Source organism: Lissotriton vulgaris, chromosome 6 (assembly GCF_964263255.1).
Source record: "Lissotriton vulgaris chromosome 6, aLisVul1.2, whole genome shotgun sequence".
NCBI classification, from domain to species: domain Eukaryota; kingdom Metazoa; phylum Chordata; class Amphibia; order Caudata; family Salamandridae; genus Lissotriton; species Lissotriton vulgaris.
The window spans coordinates 1,285,803,743-1,285,829,292 of NC_141694.1; the positions used below are offsets into that span (position 1 = coordinate 1,285,803,743).

At 44.3% G+C, this 25,550-nt stretch overlaps 1 protein-coding gene across 1 annotated transcript in view; it reads right to left on the reverse strand.

Moving 5' to 3' along the window:
• ARHGEF33 (Rho guanine nucleotide exchange factor 33) overlaps window positions 1-25,550 on the reverse strand; it is a 371,211-nt gene that overhangs the window by 260,043 nt on the left and 85,618 nt on the right. Inside the window, exons 6-7 of the mRNA XM_086925777.1 lie at window positions 11,376-11,481; window positions 3,719-5,594 (exon numbers count right to left, since the gene is read on the reverse strand). Coding sequence (XP_086781903.1) covers window positions 3,719-5,594; window positions 11,376-11,481 — 1,982 coding nt within the window. The remainder of the gene's footprint in view (window positions 1-3,718; window positions 5,595-11,375; window positions 11,482-25,550) is intronic.

Here is a 25,550-nt window from a genome sequence, read left to right on the forward strand (position 1 = left end):
CCTTTGATAAAGGTGCTGCAGTTTTGAGACTAGTGACGTAAATAATTAATTTACTCTCTTAATTTCTATGCAGGTAAGTACTTAGTCAATAATAACTCAATCGAAATGAAGGAAAACAGAGTCCGTGGTGTAAGAGTTTCTAAGGGTTTTATTCCTCATGAAGGAATCAGGATATCATGTTCTGACCACCACACAGGGTGTCAGAAGGGATAGATGAGCGCGCCGTCGTTTATTGACAATACATAGCTTATATACTTGATTTACATCATAATGTTCAATGTAAGAGGCGTAACAGCTGAGAGAAAACAAGATAACAGTATACACGTGGTACTAGTACATCATCAAGAGGCGTATACTAGGCATGAACTAGGGGTGTGTGCTAGAAACGTCACTGATAGGTGACGCAAGTGGGTGGCACCAAGGGGTGGTGCTAACAGAATGTTGCAATGTCAGCAGAAATCGGAAGCTTGGATGCGCGCGCAGCTGCATGACGTGTGATAGACGGGGTGCAGGGGACTTGACATTTACACTGACGGAAAGAGACAGAAGTCTGGCATGTCAGATCAACTTGTGCTTCTATCATATCTGATATCTGATGTTTAGGAACTAAGCTATCTGGGCAGAAAGGTCTCTAGAGCAGAAGCTATTCTATACTTGCTGTGAGTGCGTGTATAAGCGCCTGAGTGTCTGTATGAGAAGCGTGGGGCATGGGGCCTTCCATGGAAGCATGGCAACAGAGGCTATGAATTACTTGCATAAAGACAGGTCGGCCCTTTAGCCCTGTAGCTGAGGAAGGATGTTTACTGAAGCTAGCAGGCTGGAATGTATCTTCGGGGAGGAAAACAGATAACTCGAAGGTTATAGTCAATCTTGGCAGGCAGCAGGCTGAGCTGAGCACGGAGGGCCGCGCTAGAAGTAAGTCAGAGTTCACGGGTACGGGGGCTGCTTGGGCAGGGGCCCTCGCAGTCAGGAGCCAGTAAAGAGGCTCGGTGGCAGAGATTCAGGGTCTACTCTCAGCCAGGCTGAAAAACGTAGGAGTACACTTCAAAAAGACGTTGGCATAGCATACTTAGGAACGGACCATCAAACCCATTCATGGTGGGTCTGGAAGAGGACAAGTTAACGTTGGACGCAAATGTATTTGCGTCTTCATAGCTGGTACAGGAGGGAAGTTACATGCACTTTAACTCGTACATGGAGTCGGTGGGGTACTCGCTAGGGAACACAATATGACCAAAATTTAATTTTCCTCATTCCCTCCTTGTTCCCTACGGACCCTTCATGAAATATCGATCCTCATAAATCTATCAGTCTGGTCTTGTAACATTATATGTTCATCTTTCTTTCTTTGACTGTTTGAGAGACAACTGGAATGCTCAATGCAGGATGTGGCACACAGTCCACATATCGCTGGCCCACACTGCAGGCACAGGCAACAACTGAATACTATAACAAGGCCAATGCCTAGGAAGGATAAGATCTTCCATCCCCAAGCTGTTAACGTAGTCCAGAACCAACCGGACCAAGTCCAGGTGCCTGGATTCTGATGTATCTGATTTGCAATTTTATGTAAACGGGTAATAGCTTGATAGACAGACGGTGCATTTTGTGGAATGAAAACACAGCAGCTTGACCCGATGACCTTACAGGCTCCACCTCTATCTGCCAAGATGACGTCAATTACAAGACGATTTTGAAGGACAACAGTCCGTATAGCAGACTGCTCCTCTGTTAAGTTACCTAGAGCGGAGGCAGTTTCATTTACTACTGCTTCAAGGGTTCTTGTTAGTCTGCGTATTAATTTACTGTTTTGGACAGGTCCTAGGAAGAAAAAGAATCCTTTATTAAAATCAGTGTACTGTTCCCATGCCGTTTCTGTGTAATCAGAAAAAAGAGTGCCTCTCCACCACTTAATTACAACCATATTTATGGAACATTGAAAACGCAAACTGTCGTTTCCAAGCAGGTACTTTTATTTATACCAATTACTTAAACATTTATACTTCATTTGTCAAACAAAACGTATTATGAGCAGACAAGACCTATGTGTAACATAAAATCAAACCAAAGTAGAACTTTGAAATACACTACAGTGTCATAACTAAATATGAGCAAAAAACTTAATATAATCCTTAGTTAAACGAACAATATGTAGACTCCAGACAAGAACATTACAATATGCATTACAATCAATGGTAAATACAATTAGGCATTTGATTGAAGCAAAAAAGGAGTAAAGCAAAAAAGAATTGGAAGAAAAAAGAGACGCGAAAGTAAATTCGAGAATCTTGTATGACCAGTGGTAACTGGTGGATGAGTTATCCTTTTCAGAATAGCCTTTTCAGAATAGCCGACGCGTTTCGAATCCAGAGAATTACTTTCCGGATTCTCATCAGGGCATGGTTATTCAGTCTGTAAGTTTGGCAAAGAGAAGGAAAGATTGTGTAAACTTATTAAAACAAGAGCGACAGTCTCCCTATTTAGTGACACTCAGTTAGGGGGGACCTACCGCTTTTGACGGAAGCTAATTCAATGAAGGTGTAGTAGTGCAGAGGGCATCCAGGAGTTGGAGCTGCCTATGACAAAAATGAATTGACATTAGACCGATTGTAAGGCTAATGACTAAAGAGTACAAATTACTCTGTTTAAAAAGTGCACATACCGTAGACTTTCTCAAACTAGTGTGGGCGGTTTTATTTCATTTCATTTCAAGTTGGTTGCAGGCTCCTTGGTACATTTATTAAACTTCCAGCCGCCTGTGGCACCCTGGGGAAGAACAATAATGTTGTTGGGACCGGGAGCAGTGATTGTTTTAAAGAAACGAGTGGTGTGATGGTTTGCATGCAACATACCTGCACGGATGGTGCGGGGCCGTCCGAGTGACTGGGCAAACGTTGTTTGTGGAAAACCGGCGTTTAATTATTCAACCGGAGTCAGTTTCCGCTAAGGAAAAAACGGGGCGAAATGTTTAGCATACTTTCCGCGTTAGCCGCGAGTGAAGCAGAGGCCGGCGGCAGGTCCCGTTAAGGCGCCGCTTACCTGTATGTCTCTTGCTCTGGGCTCCCTGTGCTTCTCTCGGATCGCCAAGGCCGGTACTGTTTAATTATTCAACCGGAGTCCGTTTCCGCTAAGGAAAAAACGGGGCGAAATGTTTAGCATACTTTCCGCGTAAACGCGAGTGAAGCAGAGGCCGGCGGCAGGTCCCGTTAAGGCGCCGCTTACCTGTATGTCTCTGGCTCTGGGCTCCCTGTGCTTCTCTCGAATCGCCAAGGCCGGTACTGTCTGAGTAACCATGGCAATAAGCTTTTTGGGAAGGCGCTAGGCCTTATGGGATATGTAGTTCACACTGTGCTACGTGATTGTTTATATGGAAACACTCCATTCTGGAGAGAGGTGAACAACACTGAGACGCGACCCGTCCGGATCTCTGGCGCCAGGGCACTATTAGGTCAAAGTCTGGCGATTTCAGATAGGCTGTTCAAGCCCCTCTGGACGCTATTAAATTTCAAAATTAAATATGCTTCCTTTTTAAGGAGCATTTTGTCAAAGTCCACAGTCCTCTGGGATGGACGTATTGTGTACAAGACCGTCCACTTCAAATCGTTGGCATCATGGTTAACATTAACAAAATGTTCCACCATGGGAGCGGTCATGATTTTATTTTTAATCCTGGAGCGATGTTGGCAAATTCGCGTGTTAACTTGTTGTGTGGTTTTACCAACATAAATGAGGTCGCAGGGGCATTGGACCAGATACACCACATTTTTGGTTTTGCAATTCGAAAACTCCGAATGTTTCCATCTAATGGAACCATGTTGGAACTCGTCGCCCTCAATGGTGTTTGGGCACACGACACAGGTCCCACATTTGTGGTGTCCTGTGATCGGTTTGAGGTTCCACTGACTCAAAAGATCACTTTTCTTTTTTGGTAGAGATACATCCGCTCTCATGATGTGCTGTCCTACATTTTGGTTTCTTTTATACGCGAACAAGGGCTTTGGAAGTGGACACTCCAAATTCGCCATTAGGTGCCAATTGTTCAGTACAGCTTTTCTGAGTTTGTGGGTGTCTGGTCCAAAAGTGGTGACACAGACCAGTCTTTCAAGTGTGGGTTTAGGACGTACTTTCAAAAGGGTTTCGCGGGGGGTGAAGCGCGCTCTTTGTAATGAGTGCTTCAGCAGTTTTCTAGGGTACCCCCTTTCTTGCATTTCGTGGCAAAATGTCTCCGCATGGGACGTGAAGTCTCTCAAATCAGAGCAGTTTCTCCTAATGCGCAATAGTTGCCCATATGGAAGATTGGATTTCAGATTCCTTGGGTGGGCACTCTTATGGTGCAAGATAGTATTCCTATCTGTGTCCTTTTTGAACAGGGTTGATTTTAGAACCCCATTGATGTTCACAATTTCAACGTCAAGGAAGGTCATTCTTTCGTTGCTTTGTGCCATCGAAAATTTAATATCAGCATGCCTGTTATTAAGCCAGTCATGGAATGCCGCCAGATCTGACTGGCTCCCCTGCCACAGGAGCCAGACATCATCTATGTAGCGGAACCATTGCAAAATGTTCGGTTTAAAAGGGTTGTTGTTATCCACAAACATCTGTTCGTACTGTGCCATGTACAGTACGGCCATTTCAGGAGCGTAAGGGCACCCCATCGCGGTGCCCTTAACCTGCATGTAGAACTCGCCATTAAATGAAAAATAGTTCTTTTTTAAGGCAATTTCAGCGAGCCTCAAGATGAAGGAAGTTGGTACCTGGTGGGGTCTCTCTCTCTGATTTAAATAAATTTCCATCACCTCTAACGCTTCCCCCTGAGGGATCTGCGTGTAGAGGGAGGTGACATCCATTGTTACCAACAGTTGGTTCCCCGGGTCAAACTCAGTGTCTTCTACTTTAAGAAGAAAATCAGTAGTGTCGCGTAAGTACGACTTGACTGTTGTTAAAAATGGTTTCAAAAAGAAATCCACATATTGTGAAAGAGGCTCTAAGCAGGAGTCGCACCCGGAGACGATTGGGCGTCCCGGGGGGTCTTGCAAACTCTTATGAATTTTGGGCAAGAGGTAGAGGACAGGAGTTCTGGGATGCTTTTTGAGTAGATAGTCATGTTCTTTTTTGCCCAGAAAACCACCGTCTAGCCCTTGCTGAAGAGTGTCAGCGATAAGTCGTTGAATCTCCTTGACAGGATCTTCTGGGAGACGTCTGTACCAGGTTGCATTATTGACCTGTTTGTTCCCTTCTGCTAGGTATTTCTCACGAGCCCAAACCACAACTGCCCCGCCTTTATCGGCTTGCTTAATGATAATTGAGTTGTCTTCCTTGAGGGTTTTAATTGCCGCACGTTGGTTCTGGCCTATATTTTGTTGAACAAAATGTTTGCCCTTTTCTAATTTCTCGATGGATGACAGAAGGACCTGTTCGAATGCGAGAACCTCTTTGGGGCACAAAAGCGAGCTTTTGGCTGTTGGCCCTGGTAAAAAAAACCACCTGTTTTTAGACCAGGGCCAACAGCCAAAAGCTCGCTTCAAACAACCGTGGGAAATGCGAACACGGAACCGCTCATACAAGTCATAGAGGGTTCCAGTGCTGTGGTCAATCTATCCAATAGACCTTTAACACCAGAGGAACACTCGGTCTTGGCATTGGGGCTCAAGTTTGTGCCCGGCAAGAAAACCGATTACACAAGACTCAAGCTAGAAGCTATTGAGTTTTGTCGAAAAATTCGCCTCAAACTGTTTTTTTGGAATCACCCTTCCTCGCCCTCCATGGAAGTCACTGGATTACGTAATAAGTCCACCTTTGTCCCTTACCAGAATATCCCCAAAGAGGTTCTCGCATTCGAACAGGTCCTTCTGTCATCCATCGAGAAATTAGAAAAGGGCAAACATTTTGTTCAACAAAATATAGGCCAGAACCAACGTGCGGCAATTAAAACCCTCAAGGAAGACAACTCAATTATCATTAAGCAAGCCGATAAAGGCGGGGCAGTTGTGGTTTGGGCTCGTGAGAAATACCTAGCAGAAGGGAACAAACAGGTCAATAATGCAACCTGGTACAGACGTCTCCCAGAAGATCCTGTCAAGGAGATTCAACGACTTATCGCTGACACTCTTCAGCAAGGGCTAGACGGTGGTTTTCTGGGCAAAAAAGAACATGACTATCTACTCAAAAAGCATCCCAGAACTCCTGTCCTCTACCTCTTGCCCAAAATTCATAAGAGTTTGCAAGACCCCCCGGGTGTCAAGGCGACGCTTTCCTCAGGATCTGTCGTGAAGTTATAAAGACCCACCTCTCGATACCTCCAATTCCGAATGTAATTACTACACAGAATCTTGGAGTGATCAAGCGGGGGGGAAAAGGGAATTAGGAAGGGGACAGCAGGGAAGGAGATCTGGAAAGGAAAAAGGTTAGTAGCAAAACTTTCCGTAAATCACAGTTGTCTATACAACCTAAAACCAACACTGAATTCCACTACTAAAAACCTTGTTGCTTAATCACAGACTCTGAAGGTACATGAAGCTCAATGAAATAATTATTATTGCATACTTTTCACCATTTAGTTATTCCCTTGTGAATAGCGACCAAAACATCCTTGAAACAATTCTGTTATTCTCTTGTGAATTGCGACCGATTCACCTTAAGCAACAACAAACTCACTCCTTAGTAAATAACCTCTTTACCAAGATTTTGTGAAACAATCCAAAGCACAATTTCACTATTGTCTTAGTCTTAAATTAGAACAAAGCTTCTCTTGACCTTTCCCCAAAAGACATTTTCAAGAAAGAGTTGCGCAAAAACAAACTGTTCAGGAAATGAATGCATGCGCCTTTATATACCTTGCACCTTTAAGTTAAACATCTCTTGCCAGCAACCAGATGTAAAACGCAGTTTCAATGTGCAACATATAACAATGGTTTCACTCTTCTGCATTCATAATTATTCTTCAAAAAACATGAACTAATAATGTTATCAAACATAAATCAAGAAAGTTATTTCCTTAAAGACTTTAGCGCCAAGAAACTAGGATTTGCTAGTCCTACCTGTAGAGCACGACCTACTCTACTACCTTGAAGGACAAGACGTCCCCAAAAAGGCTCTTCCAACAGATAGCCTGGCCCTCTAAGCAAACAGGATCAAGACACGCCCCTTGGAAAACGATCCTCTTGGCCTCCGATGGAATCCTTCTTCGAAAGAAGCTGGAACTCTGCAGAAAGGAGAGGGAGCAAGAAAAGAACACTGCCACTCCCCAGAAGGTCCCAGAATAGTGAGCACAGAGGATAGGGCGCGGTCGCGTAAGCTAACGTGCTTACGGCGCCCACGTAAGCGACCGGGCTACCAAACCTCACGCATTACGCGTGAGCATGCCAAACCTCACGCATTACGCGTGAGCATGCGAAACCTCACGCATTAGGCGGAAAACACAGCAAACAGCAGCCAAAAGACCTGGAAACCTGCACAAACCTATAAACAGGGATGAAACCTAGCAGCACAAGCAGGTTTGAAGCACATCAGCCACCAACGCCCTCCCAAAGAGGATTGGTGCATTTTGCCACAAGGGCAACTCCGACTGCAGAGTGGGGCGGGGGCGGGCCCTAGACCACAAGCCACCCTAGCCCTGACAGTACTCCCCCCTCCCAAGAGTGGTCTAGGGCCCGGCTGCAAAGGGTGGAGGAGGTGGAAACGGCGTACCAAGCGTGGGGCATGAACATTCGCAGCCGGTTCCCAGGAATCATTCTCAGCACCGTATCCCTTCCAGGAGACAAGGTACCACAACCTGGAACCCCGACGTCTAGAATCCAAAATGTCTCGCACCTCATACTCCCAATTACCATGGACCAAAATCGGGGCTGGACGGGGAGCCAGATTCTGATTAGCAGGTTTAAGCAGGGAAGTATGAAACACTGGGTGAATTCTTAGAGACCTAGGCAACAACAACTTGAATGTCACCGGGTTCACCTGTCGAAGAACCGGGTAAGGACCAATGTACTTGGGCTGAAACATACTCTTGTGTTTGAAGTTCAAGTTTTTGGTAGACAACCAAACTTTATCCCCAGGGGCATACACAGGACCTGAACGATGTTTTTTGTCATACTGCTCTTTGTATTTCTTCTTGCTTTGCAACAAGTGGTCCTGAATTTGACGGTGAATAGTTTGCATGAGTTGTACAGAGTCTCTAACTGCTGGTACACCACCTTCATCTTTAGTCATAGTCAATGGTATGGTGTTAGGTTCATAGCCATAGAGTGCCTGGAACGGAGAGGAACCGGTTGATGAATGTGAGGAAGTGTTATATGCAAATTCAGCAATCCAAAGCAAATCCAACCAAGATTTCTTAGAGTCCGTAACATAACACCTCAAGTATTGCTTTAGGGTTTGGTTCAGTCTTTCAGTCTGCCCATCAGTTTGGGGGTGATAACTAGTGGACATATTGGAGGTGATGTGTAGATCTTTGCACCATTGCTGCCAGAACTTGGAAGAGAATTGAGACCCTCGATCCGAAAGCAATACTGAAGGCAGTCCATGTAAGCGCACCACATGTTGCAGAAATATTTGTGCCAACTGTGCCGCAGTGGGTAGCTGTTTACAAGGGATGAAATGAGCATATTTGGTGAAACTGTCCACAACCACTAGGATCACAGTATGATGTTGAATGGGTGGTAGGTCAGTAATGAAGTCCAAAGAAATATGTTTCCATGGTTCAGTTGGTGTCGGTAGAACCTGTAGAAAACCTTTAGGCTTAGTGTGATCGGATTTAAATCTGGCACAGACCTCACAATCATTAGCCATTTTCAGCACATCCTTTTGTAGCGTTGGCCACCAAAACATCTTTTGTATTTTTTCCACAGTCTTTCGAGGGCCTGGGTGACCGGCCATAGGATGTGAATGTAACCAATTAAACACAGTTTCTTGTAATTGCAAAGAGGGCAGATAAACTTGTTTTCCATGGAAAGGTATCCCTTCTTTGATGGTTTGGTTAGAATTGGAGTTCAGCCATGATTTCCACAGAGAAGAAGGAAAATTTTCATGAATATTCTCCAAGAATTGGTCTGCCGAAAGTACATTAATAACTTTGCCTGGATCGATTATTGGTTGAGGAGTTCCTTCAAAGCGATGCAAAGAAGAGTCTTTTCTGGACAGGGCATCCGCTTTCTTGTTGTCTTGGCCTGGACGGAAGGTGATTATAAAGTCATATTCGGCAAAAAACATCATCCACCTGAGTTGTCTCGGGGTCAACATTCTGGCTGAGCTCATAAACTGTAAGTTTCTATGATCAGTGTACACGGTTACAGTAAATTTCGCTCCCATTATGTAATGTCTCCATTCTTTAAAGGCTTCTAAGATAGCTAACAGTTCTTTTTCAGCTATTACATAGTTTTGCTCTGCGGGATTTAGTTTTCGAGACATGTAGGCAACTGGATGCATTTGTCCGGTAGTGCGATGTCTTTGAGAGAGGATGGCTGCTATAGCTACATCAGAGGCGTCGGCTTCAATGATAAAAGGTTCCTCTACATTGGGATGCATGAGAACCGGAGCTTCAGTAAAGGCCCTTTTTAACTTCTGGAATGCAAGTTCAGCTTCTGTGGACCATTCAAAGTTCACCTTCTTTCTTAACAGTCGTGTGATGGGAGCTACTACAGCAGAAAAATGATCAATAAAGCGGCGATAAAAGTTTGCAAATCCCAAAAAGCACTGAATGTCTCGAACAGATGTCGGAGTGGGCCAATCAGCAACAGCCTTGATTTTCCTGTCTGTCATTTTCATGCCAGTTGGAGTGAGGAGGACTCCTAGAAATTCTACTTCATGAACATGGAAATCACATTTGGATAATTTGCAATACAAATTATGAGATTGCAGGGTGCTCAAAACCTTTTTGACGTGACCTTCATGTTCAATTTCTGAATCTGAATAGATCAAAATATCGTCTATATAGACAATAACAAAGAGATCTAGAAACTCTTTCAAGGCGTCGTTCAAGAAAAACTGAAAAGCAGCTGGTGCATTGCACAGTCCGAATGGCATCACCAAGTACTCAAACAATCCATATCGGGTTTTGAAAGCAGTCTTCCATTCATCCCCTTGCCTGATACGGACCAAATGGTAGGCTCCTCTGAGGTCTAACTTAGTGTAGATTTTTGCTTTTTTAACTTGGTCCAAAAGCACAGGGATGAGAGGCAATGGGTACTTATTTTTGACTGTAATTTTGTTCAACGCCCTATAATCGATGCAAGTCCTCAATTCCCCATTAGCTTTCGGAATGAAAAATAAAGGAGACGCTGCCGGAGACTTGGAGGGGCGGATGAATCCATTCTCAAGATATTGATCGAGATATTGTCTTAGATGTTGATTCTCTGTTTCAGATAAAGCATAAATGCGACAATTTGGTACACTAGATCCAGGTACAAGATCAATTTGACAGTCATAGCTTCGGTGAGGAGGAAGGATGGCTGCCTTAGCTTCACTGAAAACTTCTGCGAAGTCCTTGTAAACTTTTGGTAACAATGTTTCCTTTTCCTCAGCTGTGGCCACTTGACTCAAAATTGGTTTTGAGGTATTGAGACAAGACGAATGACAAAAATCAGACAGGAAGACCAGTTCTCTCTTTCGCCAATCTATGGTTGGATTGTGTAAGCAAAGCCAAGGCATTCCTAAAATGAAACCATACTGGGGTGCTTGGATCACGTCAAACTGGAGCTCTTCCTTATGTACCTGTTGCTTAGCATCTTCGCAGAACATAGCAACTTTAGATGTCTGCATGGTTACTGGACCTCCAGCTAGAATTTTTCCATCCACAGCTTGCACTATTTCAGGAGTCTCTTTTTGTTCACAGATGATCCCTAAACGTTGGGCTGTTTCCAAATCTACAAAGTTTCCTGTAGCTCCAGAATCGACTAAAACTTCCATTTGGCATGTTTCATGGATTAACCTGATTTGTACAGCTAACCTGAAATGAGCTTTGTAATTAGAAACACATGAGTTCACAGAAGGGAAGGCAATAGTACCCAAGAGATCTCCCTTCAAACATCTTGGGCCAGTTAGTTTTCCGATTTTGGATCTGTTTTTTCCAGAGCAGCTGATTTACTAGAATTAGGAAATTTTCCCTTTGGCTTAGTTAAGCAGTCCTTCACGAAGTGACCCTTTCGACCACAATAAAGACATTGTCCATTTTTTCGACGGTTGTCCTTCTCCTCTTTTGACAATGGTTGTCTTAAAGTTCCTATTTCCATTGGCTCTGAACCAGTTTCGGAATTCGCAAATTGAGGCCTAGATTTAGCTTCTGATCTCCAGTTTGGCTTATCTGTTCTTTTTTTATCTGACCTCCGTTCAGAGAGTCTATGGTCTAAGCGCAGCGTTAAATTAATCAACTCAGAGCAAATTACAGGTTGAGGATCAATTTGTGCCAGAACATCCTTCAGGTCGTCTTTTAAGCCTTGATAAAAGAGGGCTGCTCTTTTTTCCTCTGGCCAAGAAGTTTCAGCGATTAATCTATTGAAATGAGACAGATAAGAAACAAGATCCCTATTGCCTTGTTTCAATTGAAGTAATTCTCGATCAGCTGACAGAGTAACAGTTCTGCGATCAAAAACTTTTTCAAATTCTTCCACAAATCGTTTCCAGTTGTAGAGCAAAGTGTCATCTTGTCTGACCAAAGGAACTGCCCAGTTTGCGGCATCTCCGGTCAAGTATGAAATTAAGAACGCAATTTTAGACTGTGGGGTTGGGAACGCAGTAGGTCTACAAGCAAAATGTAACTCGATCTGAGTCAAAAAGATTTGCACCTTGGAGGGGTCCCCAGAAAAACGTTCAGGAGCTGCCAAAGGAATTTGAGGGGGCACGGTAACAGCTATGTTTGTATTACCCCTGCTAGCACCAGTCTCTTGAACCTCTTCCGGAAGAGGAGTATTCTGTAATTGGATATTTTCTACCTTAGCTGCTAACAAAGCAGTTACATCCATGGTTTCTTTTAAATCTGTTTGTATACGCATGATTGCGGACATTAAATCATTGATGGTGGTCATTATGACTTCACGTTCAGACCAGGAGGAAAAATAATTCGTGGGCTCACTATTCTGTCAAGGCGACGCTTTCCTCAGGATCTGTCGTGAAGTTATAAAGACCCACCTCTCGATACCTCCAATTCCGAATGTAATTACTACACAGAATCTTGGAGTGATCAAGCGGGGGGGAAAAGGGAATTAGGAAGGGGACAGCAGGGAAGGAGATCTGGAAAGGAAAAAGGTTAGTAGCAAAACTTTCCGTAAATCACAGTTGTCTATACAACCTAAAACCAACACTGAATTCCACTACTAAAAACCTTGTTGCTTAATCACAGACTCTGAAGGTACATGAAGCTCAATGAAATAATTATTATTGCATACTTTTCACCATTTAGTTATTCCCTTGTGAATAGCGACCAAAACATCCTTGAAACAATTCTGTTATTCTCTTGTGAATTGCGACCGATTCACCTTAAGCAACAACAAACTCACTCCTTAGTAAATAACCTCTTTACCAAGATTTTGTGAAACAATCCAAAGCACAATTTCACTATTGTCTTAGTCTTAAATTAGAACAAAGCTTCTCTTGACCTTTCCCCAAAAGACATTTTCAAGAAAGAGTTGCGCAAAAACAAACTGTTCAGGAAATGAATGCATGCGCCTTTATATACCTTGCACCTTTAAGTTAAACATCTCTTGCCAGCAACCAGATGTAAAACGCAGTTTCAATGTGCAACATATAACAATGGTTTCACTCTTCTGCATTCATAATTATTCTTCAAAAAACATGAACTAATAATGTTATCAAACATAAATCAAGAAAGTTATTTCCTTAAAGACTTTAGCGCCAAGAAACTAGGATTTGCTAGTCCTACCTGTAGAGCACGACCTACTCTACTACCTTGAAGGACAAGACGTCCCCAAAAAGGCTCTTCCAACAGATAGCCTGGCCCTCTAAGCAAACAGGATCAAGACACGCCCCTTGGAAAACGATCCTCTTGGCCTCCGATGGAATCCTTCTTCGAAAGAAGCTGGAACTCTGCAGAAAGGAGAGGGAGCAAGAAAAGAACACTGCCACTCCCCAGAAGGTCCCAGAATAGTGAGCACAGAGGATAGGGCGCGGTCGCGTAAGCTAACGTGCTTACGGCGCCCACGTAAGCGACCGGGCTACCAAACCTCACGCATTACGCGTGAGCATGCCAAACCTCACGCATTACGCGTGAGCATGCGAAACCTCACGCATTAGGCGGAAAACACAGCAAACAGCAGCCAAAAGACCTGGAAACCTGCACAAACCTATAAACAGGGATGAAACCTAGCAGCACAAGCAGGTTTGAAGCACATCAGCCACCAACGCCCTCCCAAAGAGGATTGGTGCATTTTGCCACAAGGGCAACTCCGACTGCAGAGTGGGGCGGGGGCGGGCCCTAGACCACAAGCCACCCTAGCCCTGACACCGGGACGCCCAATCGTCTCCGGGTGCGACTCCTGCTTAGAGCCTCTTTCACAATATGTGGATTTCTTTTTGAAACCATTTTTAACAACAGTCAAGTCGTACTTACGCGACACTACTGATTTTCTTCTTAAAGTAGAAGACACTGAGTTTGACCCGGGGAACCAACTGTTGGTAACAATGGATGTCACCTCCCTCTACACGCAGATCCCTCAGGGGGAAGCGTTAGAGGTGATGGAAATTTATTTAAATCAGAGAGAGAGACCCCACCAGGTACCAACTTCCTTCATCTTGAGGCTCGCTGAAATTGCCTTAAAAAAGAACTATTTTTCATTTAATGGCGAGTTCTACATGCAGGTTAAGGGCACCGCGATGGGGTGCCCTTACGCTCCTGAAATGGCCGTACTGTACATGGCACAGTACGAACAGATGTTTGTGGATAACAACAACCCTTTTAAACCGAACATTTTGCAATGGTTCCGCTACATAGATGATGTCTGGCTCCTGTGGCAGGGGAGCCAGTCAGATCTGGCGGCATTCCATGACTGGCTTAATAACAGGCATGCTGATATTAAATTTTCGATGGCACAAAGCAACGAAAGAATGACCTTCCTTGACGTTGAAATTGTGAACATCAATGGGGTTCTAAAATCAACCCTGTTCAAAAAGGACACAGATAGGAATACTATCTTGCACCATAAGAGTGCCCACCCAAGGAATCTGAAATCCAATCTTCCATATGGGCAACTATTGCGCATTAGGAGAAACTGCTCTGATTTGAGAGACTTCACGTCCCATGCGGAGACATTTTGCCACGAAATGCAAGAAAGGGGGTACCCTAGAAAACTGCTGAAGCACTCATTACAAAGAGCGCGCTTCACCCCCCGCGAAACCCTTTTGAAAGTACGTCCTAAACCCACACTTGAAAGACTGGTCTGTGTCACCACTTTTGGACCAGACACCCACAAACTCAGAAAAGCTGTACTGAACAATTGGCACCTAATGGCGAATTTGGAGTGTCCACTTCCAAAGCCCTTGTTCGCGTATAAAAGAAACCAAAATGTAGGACAGCACATCATGAGAGCGGATGTATCTCTACCAAAAAAGAAAAGTGATCTTTTGAGTCAGTGGAACCTCAAACCGATCACAGGACACCACAAATGTGGGACCTGTGTCGTGTGCCCAAACACCATTGAGGGCGACGAGTTCCAACATGGTTCCATTAGATGGAAACATTCGGAGTTTTCGAATTGCAAAACCAAAAATGTGGTGTATCTGGTCCAATGCCCCTGCGACCTCATTTATGTTGGTAAAACCACACAACAAGTTAACACGCGAATTTGCCAACATCGCTCCAGGATTAAAAATAAAATCATGACCGCTCCCATGGTGGAACATTTTGTTAATGTTAACCATGATGCCAACGATTTGAAGTGGACGGTCTTGTACACAATACGTCCATCCCAGAGGACTGTGGACTTTGACAAAATGCTCCTTAAAAAGGAAGCATATTTAATTTTGAAATTTAATAGCGTCCAGAGGGGCTTGAACAGCCTATCTGAAATCGCCAGACTTTGACCTAATAGTGCCCTGGCGCCAGAGATCCGGACGGGTCGCGTCTCAGTGTTGTTCACCTCTCTCCAGAATGGAGTGTTTCCATATAAACAATCACGTAGCACAGTGTGAACTACATATCCCATAAGGCCTAGCGCCTTCCCAAAAAGCTTATTGCCATGGTTACTCAGACAGTACCGGCCTTGGCGATTCGAGAGAAGCACAGGGAGCCCAGAGCCAGAGACATACAGGTAAGCGGCGCCTTAACGGGACCTGCCGCCGGCCTCTGCTTCACTCGCGTTTACGCGGAAAGTATGCTAAACATTTCGCCCCGTTTTTTCCTTAGCGGAAACGGACTCCGGTTGAATAATTAAACAGTACCGGCCTTGGCGATCCGAGAGAAGCACAGGGAGCCCAGAGCAAGAGACATACAGGTAAGCGGCGCCTTAACGGGACCTGCCGCCGGCCTCTGCTTCACTCGCGGCTAACGCGGAAAGTATGCTAAACATTTCGCCCCGTTTTTTCCTTAGCGGAAACTGACTCCGGTTGAATAATTAAACGCCGGTTTTCCACAAACAACGTTTGCCCAGTCACTCGGACGGCCCCGCACCATCCGTGCAGGTATGTTGCATGCAAACCATCACACCACTCGTTTCTTTAAAACAATCACTGCTCCCGGTCCCAACAACATTATTGTTCTTCCCCAGGGTGCCACAGGCGGCTGGAAGTTTAATAAATGTACCAAGGAGCCTGCAACCAACTTGAAATGAAATGAAATAAAACCGCCCACACTAGTTTGAGAAAGTCTACGGTATGTGCACTTTTTAAACAGAGTAATTTGTACTCTTTAGTCATTAGCCTTACAATCGGTCTAATGTCAATTCATTTTTGTCATAGGCAGCTCCAACTCCTGGATGCCCTCTGCACTACTACACCTTCATTGAATTAGCTTCCGTCAAAAGCGGTAGGTCCCCCCTAACTGAGTGTCACTAAATAGGGAGACTGTCGCTCTTGTTTTAATAAGTTTACACAATCTTTCCTTCTCTTTGCCAAACTTACAGACTGAATAACCATGCCCTGATGAGAATCCGGAAAGTAATTCTCTGGATTCGAAACGCGTCGGCTATTCTGAAAAGGCTATTCTGAAAAGGATAACTCATCCACCAGTTACCACTGGTCATACAAGATTCTCGAATTTACTTTCGCGTCTCTTTTTTCTTCCAATTCTTTTTTGCTTTACTCCTTTTTTGCTTCAATCAAATGCCTAATTGTATTTACCATTGATTGTAATGTATATTGTAATGTTCTTGTCTGTAGTCTACATATTGTTCGTTTAACTAAGGATTATATTAAGTTTTTTGCTCATATTTAGTTATGACACTGTAGTGTATTTCAAAGTTCTACTTTGGTTTGATTTTATGTTACACATAGGTCTTGTCTGCTCATAATACGTTTTGTTTGACAAATGAAGTATAAATGTTTAAGTAATTGGTATAAATAAAAGTACCTGCTTGGAAACGACAGTTTGCGTTTTCAATGTTCCATAAATATGGTTGTAATTAAGTGGTGGAGAGGCACTCTTTTTTCTAATTACATATACTAGGCCTAGCCTCCCCACTTGTCCACTAGGGCCAAGCTCCCCTTGTACTCCTGTTTCTGTGTAATCGACAAGGGGAATATCTCTTTTGGGTCTATTCGGTGTTAGATTCGTATTTCTATGGTAATCAGGGGGAGCTAGAAAAACAGGTGGCAGAAGGAAGGCAATGTAACAGGTACCATCCCAATCTGGAGGCAAACGTATGTATGCGGTATGACCACAAACAAAGTAGGAATGACTGGTAGCTTTAAAGGACGATTTACCATGGTCACTGAACTCGACCACAGTAGTGCATTTACTATGACCTACGTGTACTGAACCTTTCTTGCTAACACATAATTCACCTGTGACTGGTAGTACTAACATATGGGGCAGAACTGGAGCAGTTTCAGATTCAACAGTAAGGATCATAAGGCTAATTGTGTAATTACCTAATCCATATACTTCATTTTCTAAGTCAGTTCCTATTCGAGTGGGAAGCCCCTCTTTATCAGGGTAACAGACGTTGAGCAGGACTAAGTTCAAGTTTCCCCAAACCCAGCCCCCATCGAAAACAGCAATATCAGGATCTAAGGAATTAATTATTTTAAACCATGCTCCACAGGAGCCATTGTGAGTGAATGGGTACGGAAAGAGAGGCAGAGCTCCCTTGTAATTCTGGTAGGGAGGGAGTCGGCCACATATCCAACAGTCTGTAGCATTATTTGTCTGATGGGAATGGTGTAACATACTAATGAATGTATTGTTGCGCAGCGCAAGTCTGTAAGAGAGTTCATGTGCAGGAAGTTCACTAAAAGTGTGTTCAGCAGAAACATTGTAAACAGATTGTTCACGCCTGAAAATAGGCCAGTATATGGGTAGCAGAATGCTGGCAATAATGAGTAGTATACTGAGAATAAACATGATTATTAGTGTCACTATGCAGTGACTACGAAGTGATTTGCAATATGTTCTTTTCTTTTCCTCTCTCTCTCTAACTCGATCTAGGGGATACATGTCAGAAACTATTTAACCGATTCACCTAGGGGAGGACTTAAACAATTAAACTGTCTGACTTGCTAGATCGGAGCTTCATACGGTAAAGTTCTTGAGGAGTCTTTTCTCTTTTAGGCACAGTAACGTCTTGGGCTTCAACACAGTCTTTGGTGGGGGTGGACGAGTCAGAGTCCTGTTTCAGTCCGTTTTTTAGTTCATTGCATAGTTTGATGTGACTCGTGTGGACCCACCCCTTTCTCCCCTCGACTTTCACTGCGGTCCTGGTGGTAAGCAGAACGGTTTTTGGAGACTTCCAGCGGGGCTCCAGCGGACTTTTCCGGTCGAAATTCCGGACGAGAACCAGGTCCCCTGGACGGACCTCATGCGCCTTTACATCGGTGTTGTCAGGGAAGGCTGCGGCAACCTGTGAACGACATGATTGGAGTGCAGACATCAAGGAGGCAAGGTAATCTGTCAACATGTTACAATCAACATCAGTGATCTTTTTCGGAACGGGCGTCCCCCACATATTCGGTGGTCTGCCAAAGACCACTTCGTACGGGGATAGCCCTGATCTTGAGTGGGCGACCATTCTCATATAGAATAGTGCCACGGGCAGGGCGACTATCCAGTCGACCCCTTTTTCCTGACAGATCTTGGCAAGACGGATTTTTAGTGTCTGATTATGCCTTTCTACAAGGCCAGCTGCTTCGGGATGTCGGACACAGTGGAACCTCCACTGATATCCTAGCAAGAGGGAAACTTGTCTCATCAACTCGGACGAGAACGGCTGTCCGTTATCTGAATACACGACACGGGGCAAACCGTACCGTGGGAAGAATTCACGAACCAACTGTCTGGCAGTGGTCGGAGCAGTGTAGTCTGGGACTGGGTATGCTTCGGTCCAGCGGGACAGAGCACAAACAATTACAAGGACATACTTAAATCCTCTACAGCTATTCATCTGGATATAATCCATCTGGAGGACTTCAAAAGGGTGATCGGGAGGATGGAATCCACCTTGCTCAACAGGGACGCTTTTACCTGGATTGAACTGACAACAGATCATGCAAGTACGCACTTTCTGTTTTGCTGCTGCTCGTAAGTGTTTGTTGTACCAGAGATTCTGTAAACTGTCTAACATGGCTTTCTCTCCAAGATGGGCAGGACTATGTGCTGTATTTATCATGACTTGAACCATTGAGTCGGGGAGAAACCATATAGATTTTCCCTTCGTCACCCAACCTTGATCTGTCTGAATCCCTCCTAGTTCAGTCCATTTCTTTATCTCCTCTGGAGTAGCATGTGTCTGGATATCAATTACGTCTAGGGCGGGATCTCTAACTGCCATACACTGTGTCTGTACTATTGTCTTTGTCACATCAGTAGTCTGGGCGTGAGTCAGTGCTGTATGTTTTGCTGTCTGGTCTGCCAGGTCGTTACCCTGGGAAACGGAATCTGTGACTTTAGTGTGTGCCTTACACTTCATGACGGATATGCCCGAGGGCAAATGTATTGCTTCTAACAGTGCTTGAATGAGGGGGCCATGTTGTATCTTGGCCCCATGGGAAGTCAGAAAACCTCGTTCTTGCCAGAGGACTCCGAAGTCGTGTACAACTCCGAAGGCATAGCGGGAATCTGTGTATATGTTAACATTTCTGTTCTTGGCTAGAATACAAGCTCGGGTCAGAGCGATGAGCTCTGCTGCTTGAGCAGACAGTGTGTCAATACGATGTGTTTCTTTAATTTCAGTTTCAGTGGTCACGGCGTACGCGGCCACTAATTCTCCTGTACTTGTTCTCATACATGAACCGTCCACATAAAGTGTCAGGTCTGGATTTGTCAATGGGACATCTGTTAAGTCTCGTCTAGGCTTAGTTACTGCATTAATTATTTCTATACAATCATGCGGAGCTGGATCTGTCATAACTGTAGGTAACAGTGTTGCTGGGTTCAGGATGCTGCAACGTCTGATTTCTATGTGTGGCTGGAATAGTGTTAATTCATAACCTGTCAGTCGTGCTATAGTTAAGTGTTGAGTCTGGGTTCTGTTTAACAAAACCTCTACGGAATGTGGTACTTGAACTGATGACCTAAAACAATTGAATCACTTTGTCTTATTGCTAACGCTGTTGCTGCTACTGACTTTAAGCACGCAGGGAGTGCTTGAGCTACTGAATCCAATGTACTAGAAAAATAAGCACAAGGCTTATGTGAACCTGCCTGATCTTGAGTGAGGACAGACAACGCTGTACCATCACGTTCTGTAACAAAAAGTGTAAACGGTTTGCTGTAACATGGTGTCGCTAAAACTGGTGCTTGGCATAAAACTTTCTTTAATTCTTCAAAAGCTTGTGTATGTTCCTGAGTCCAAGGGAGGACAGTCGAAGTTGCTGCCTCCTGTGTCGTTAACTGGATGAGTGGTTTAGCTAGAAATGCATACTGGGGAATCCATTGTCTGCAGTACGAGGTGAGGCCTATGAAGGCCCGCACTTCCTTTTGTGTCTTGGGTTGCGGCATGTTCACAATTAACTGAATGCGATCGGGAGTGAGCTGTCTCCCCACTTTGGACAGCAAGTGACCCAAGTACACAACTTGCTGAACACAGAATTGTAGCTTCGAAGGAGACACCTTGTGTCCCTTGTCGGCCAGGAAATGTAAAACTGTCAGTGATGCTTTTTCACATTCGGGCTCACTTCGTGCGGTGATCAGCAGATCATCGACGTATTGTAGTAAAGTGGTGTTAACTGGCATTTGAATACAATCTAGTTGTCTTTTCAGTGCTTGACTATAGATGCTGGGGCTTTCTGTGAATCCTTGAGGTGCGCGCGAAAATTTGAAACTGCGTCCATTTAAACAGAATCCGAAGAGATATTGGCTCTCTGGATCAATAGGCACGCTGAAGAAGGCGTTCTTGAGATCAATTACAGTAAAGAACGTTGCTTCTGAATCAATAGCAGTCAAGAGGGAGGATATATCGGGGACCACAGGATACTGTGGGATAATGCATTTATTCAATTCTCGAAGATCAATCACCAGCCGATATACTTGCGGTGCATTGGGATCAGTACGTTTAAGAATCGGAATGATGGGTGAATTACAGATATTGGAGTCGGTTTCGACGACCACTCCTTGGGCAATGAGCTCTTCAATGATTTTCAGTAAAGCCACTACAGCATCGGGTGGTAACTTGTATTGTCTGATTCTGGGTAATACAACACCTGCCTTGAGTGTAACGCGGTATGGTGTAATGTGCATACATCCTACATCAGTTGGGCCTTTTGCCCACAAGTAATCAGGTACATTTTTCAATCTGACGTCAAACTCACGAAGAACGTAATGACCCTTGAAATCCCGCAGAAAGAGTCTAACCCCCTCCGGGGAGCAGCATATTATAGCTCCTAGAGCCTTCAGTGTTTTAATTCCTAACAGATTTTCCGGACATGATTTTGTTAGTAATAGGTCTGTAACGCGTGATAATGGACCCACAGCCAGGGGAACTGGTTCTGATACTTCATTTACAATAGGCTGTCCTGAAAAACCAAGGGAAACATTTTGTGAGCCTGAGAGGGGTGCCCCTGGAACTTCGTCATGACTTATTGTAGTGCGACTTGCCCCTGTGTCAATTAAAAACTTTCTATCTTTCCCCAATACTTGACTGTGTAGATAAGGACCTTCTTGATCTACAGGAATCTCGATAAGAGGCAAGCCACCTTCCCTCTCTAGGCTGTTTCATGTATATCGGGAATATTCGGGGTAAGCAGACTGGGCATACTGGTACATCTGTTGTGAGACTTGCTGAGTTGCCGCAATGGGCTGTGGCTGTGGTACTGCTACGGTCTGTGCTGTCTGTGCAGATGCATGCATAGGCTGTGTATTCTGTGTAGACTGATGCTGGTTATGGTCTTGTCTAGGCGGATGCGGTCTTTCTTTAGTTTTACCTGTCGCTATGTTATGTTTCAGAACTGCACATTCGTGTACGTAGTGACCTGGCTGCTTGCAATAATTGCATGTCCCTTTAACAGGAGCTGCAGTGTGACTTGTCTGGGTCGTACCTTTCCTGTGACTGTCGGATGGGACCGTCTGAGCTACTAACATTTTCATTTTCGTGTCTTTCATACGCTTCTGTTCCTGATCTTGTTCTTCCCTAATTCTATTCTGGTGATATTGTAACATTTGTAACATCTGGGATGGCGTATTTGCTTGCCATGTACTCTCGACCTTATACACTCTATTTTTAACTAACGGTAGGGAATTCTCGACTAACTTTGATACAAAAAGATGTGGGTATGACTCGCTACTTGGCTGAAGGCCACTATTGATAATAAAACATTTCTCGAATCTTGAATAGAAGTCGCTAGTATCTTCATCATGTTTCTGTTTACAGGACGAGATTGCATCCCAATCCTCCTTTCTAGTTGTCAATAATCTGGGCAGGACCTGTACTATTAAACCTGGTAATGCTTTAGTTTTGTCCCCAAGGCCTAACCCTGGAATCCGTTTTTTCTCTTCGTCTTCTATTTCTGCCCAGGCAATCTTTGTGTCTCCCACCTCCCATTCCTTTTCCTTTAATTTCTCGAATATACCCGTTGGCAATAATACTTTCAACATTTTCATGATATCATCATATGTGTAGTCCCCCATTAATAACATGTCTTTAAGCTCTCTATGGAAACCTGCAGGGTCTTTATCATGGCATGGTACTAATTTCTTCATTTCTAACAGTTCTAATTTAGTCAGAGGCGTGTGCACATACACGCGTTTCAAAATTTTATCCTCACCCATAACAGGGTGCACTTCTCGCAAGGGGTTCTGACTTTCTATACCACCCCCGCACTGCATATGGTACATTTTTCTTTCTGGAGGTGGGGCGGGAACATATTCAGAGCTTACAAAGGTATCATATCTGTGCCGTTGTTCTAGAATTATTTGGATTAATTTAGTGCTTAGACCTCTCCATCTATCCATCAGTAGTGCTTCTAGTGTCTCGTGTAAGGGACCTGGATCGGAATAATGTTTTCTGTACTTAATGAGAAGGTGCTGAATCATATATACCCCTGCTAATTTCTGTTCGTCGGGGGAGAGGTTCAGAAATGTCTGTGCTACGGTGTCATCATTATATATGGCTGCATTTTCGGCCCATGATACCGCTGATCGGGCTAATTCTTGTTCATCCATAGAATTGAGTACATGGTACCCAACTCGATCTCGAAGCCGTTTATCAGTTTCCTGGAACTGATGCTCAGCAGAATTCGGATTCGTTAAGGCAGAGAAGAAAACTCTCTTGCTTTCTGGACGGATACCCTTCCTAAGATAAGTTCCCTTACCTACATATGCTATAGTGCTTGTAGTCGGTTCTGGTTCTTCAGATTCTTCTTCCTCCTCGGAGGGAGCCTTTTCTTTCTCTTTCTCGTGTACTGCTATCACTGCTTTCTTAATCTTTTTATACATAGCCTCTATGCAATTTTGTCTGTCATGTTTTCCATCAGCTATATTTTGACCCCACTTATTCAATGCATCTAATTCACTCTGATCTGTTCCGGGCCTGTCTCGTTCTCTTATTAGACAATTTATAAAAAATCGTAGTATCAGTGCTTGCATGTTAACTTTCTGTTTCTCCATGGCATCCTTAATACTGTCGGGGTCCTTTCCCGTTTGAACGAACTCATATATTCTATCTAGGCGCTCCTTCATTCCTGCATAACATAACAAACTATCAGTAGCAGATCTTAACCGTAATGACGCCAATATCATTAAGTCGTCCTGTCCAGGTTCTGGATCGTATCTACAAACTGACATATTTTCTTTTAGTGCATCAAGGCGGGATGAATTAGAAGAACGGGGGGATCTGTGCGTAAGAGGACTCTGCATACCTCTGAGATTTAATCTGTGAGTCGGTGGCGGGGTCTGGAGACCCGCGGTCGCACCTCCTGAAGCGGAAACTTGGGCATTATCTCTGGGTGTAGTCAGTATCTGAATTTGTCTTTTAGTAGGATCTGATTGAAGTGGTTTCGGCAAATCAGTTTTAGGTGAGGGAAGTGGCGGAGCTGGCGGAACGGAACTAGTCTTTTTCGGTGTCGGCTGAGCGTGATCTTGGGGGGCAGTACCACCCCCGGCCCTGTCAGTAGGCAGGGCACGAACAGGCAGATTGGTGTAAGCTGGCGCTACATCTTCGAGGTATGAATTTAGGAATATGTCTTTAGTAGTCTTATGCATTACTTTAGTTGGAACTAATGGTGACGGCAAATTTTTCGGTATTTCTGAAATGGCGTCAGGGGTACCATCAGCCAAAAGATACATGTTGTTCACTTTGCTATTTTGGATACGATCTATTTGTTCTACTTTTACTCGAATTCCCTCAGTAACTAATTCGTTTTCTTGGTCCTTTTCTGATTCTTTAAGTCTGTCTTCTCTACGGAGTGCTCTATCAGCACGCTTACGTGATTCCTTACGCCAAAACTCTATGGCGTCTTTCTGAGATTGTCTAGCTTTCTTTTTCCGTAATATTTCTTCTACCTTTATGATGCACTCGGCATCCCATGTTCCGTTAACTGGCCATCGGTATCTTTCCTCTAGGTGCTTGGTATAATCTGTCCATAACTCTAGATACAGGATGGCGTCTATGCCATGCTTATTATACATGAAATTACCTGGAGTGTCCCTAGGGGGGATTGGAATCTCTTCCTCTAACATCCCTTTCCTAGTTCCTATCTGCTTTAATTTGTTGAAAAACGGCATTGTGCCTACTTGATACTGAAATGCTTGATCCTTGATACTTAATTTCGCCTGTAGCTATTTAAACAAGAAAAACACAATAATGCACAAAACAATCACATTCATACCACGACATTAATCACATGAAACATTTAAAGACATAGCTAACTTCCCCCTACTCTGAATGTACCGCTCAACGATACAGATACACTGCTGTAACAGTGCAGAAATTCGGAATACTTTATATACTGCTAAACAGTACAGATACACTGCCTAAAAACAGTGCAGACCGGACTTGCGTACCCAAACCCGTCTAGATACGACCCAGCAATGGTACTCACCGGGAAGCACGGAAAACAGAAGGCCTCGGAAAACTCGACTGGACTCGATTCGGAACTTCGGAAAACTTCGGAAAACTTCGGAAAACTTCGGAAAACTGGTGGGCCTCTTCACACCTCGGACCCTGCTTCTTTCGGCTGGGCTCTGGTCGGGATCCTCCGCACTCCTCACCGCCTCGTCTGGGCACTGATCGCAGTCTTCGTCACCTCCGTGTGTCAGAGGGGGATGCAGGAAATCCTGCCAGTACACGTGTAGTCCGTCTAACTGATGGCAGGGGACACGGATTGCAACGCACCTTCCGGCGCGTGAGGTGGGGGAGGAGTCCCTGTTCGGGCGCCAATTGACGTAAATAATTAATTTACTCTCTTAATTTCTATGCAGGTAAGTACTTAGTCAATAATAACTCAATCGAAATGAAGGAAAACAGAGTCCGTGGTGTAAGAGTTTCTAAGGGTTTTATTCCTCATGAAGGAATCAGGATATCATGTTCTGACCACCACACAGGGTGTCAGAAGGGATAGATGAGCGCGCCGTCGTTTATTGACAATACATAGCTTATATACTTGATTTACATCATAATGTTCAATGTAAGAGGCGTAACAGCTGAGAGAAAACAAGATAACAGTATACACGTGGTACTAGTACATCATCAAGAGGCGTATACTAGGCATGAACTAGGGGTGTGTGCTAGAAACGTCACTGATAGGTGACGCAAGTGGGTGGCACCAAGGGGTGGTGCTAACAGAATGTTGCAATGTCAGCAGAAATCGGAAGCTTGGATGCGCGCGCAGCTGCATGACGTGTGATAGACGGGGTGCAGGGGACTTGACATTTACACTGACGGAAAGAGACAGAAGTCTGGCATGTCAGATCAACTTGTGCTTCTATCATATCTGATATCTGATGTTTAGGAACTAAGCTATCT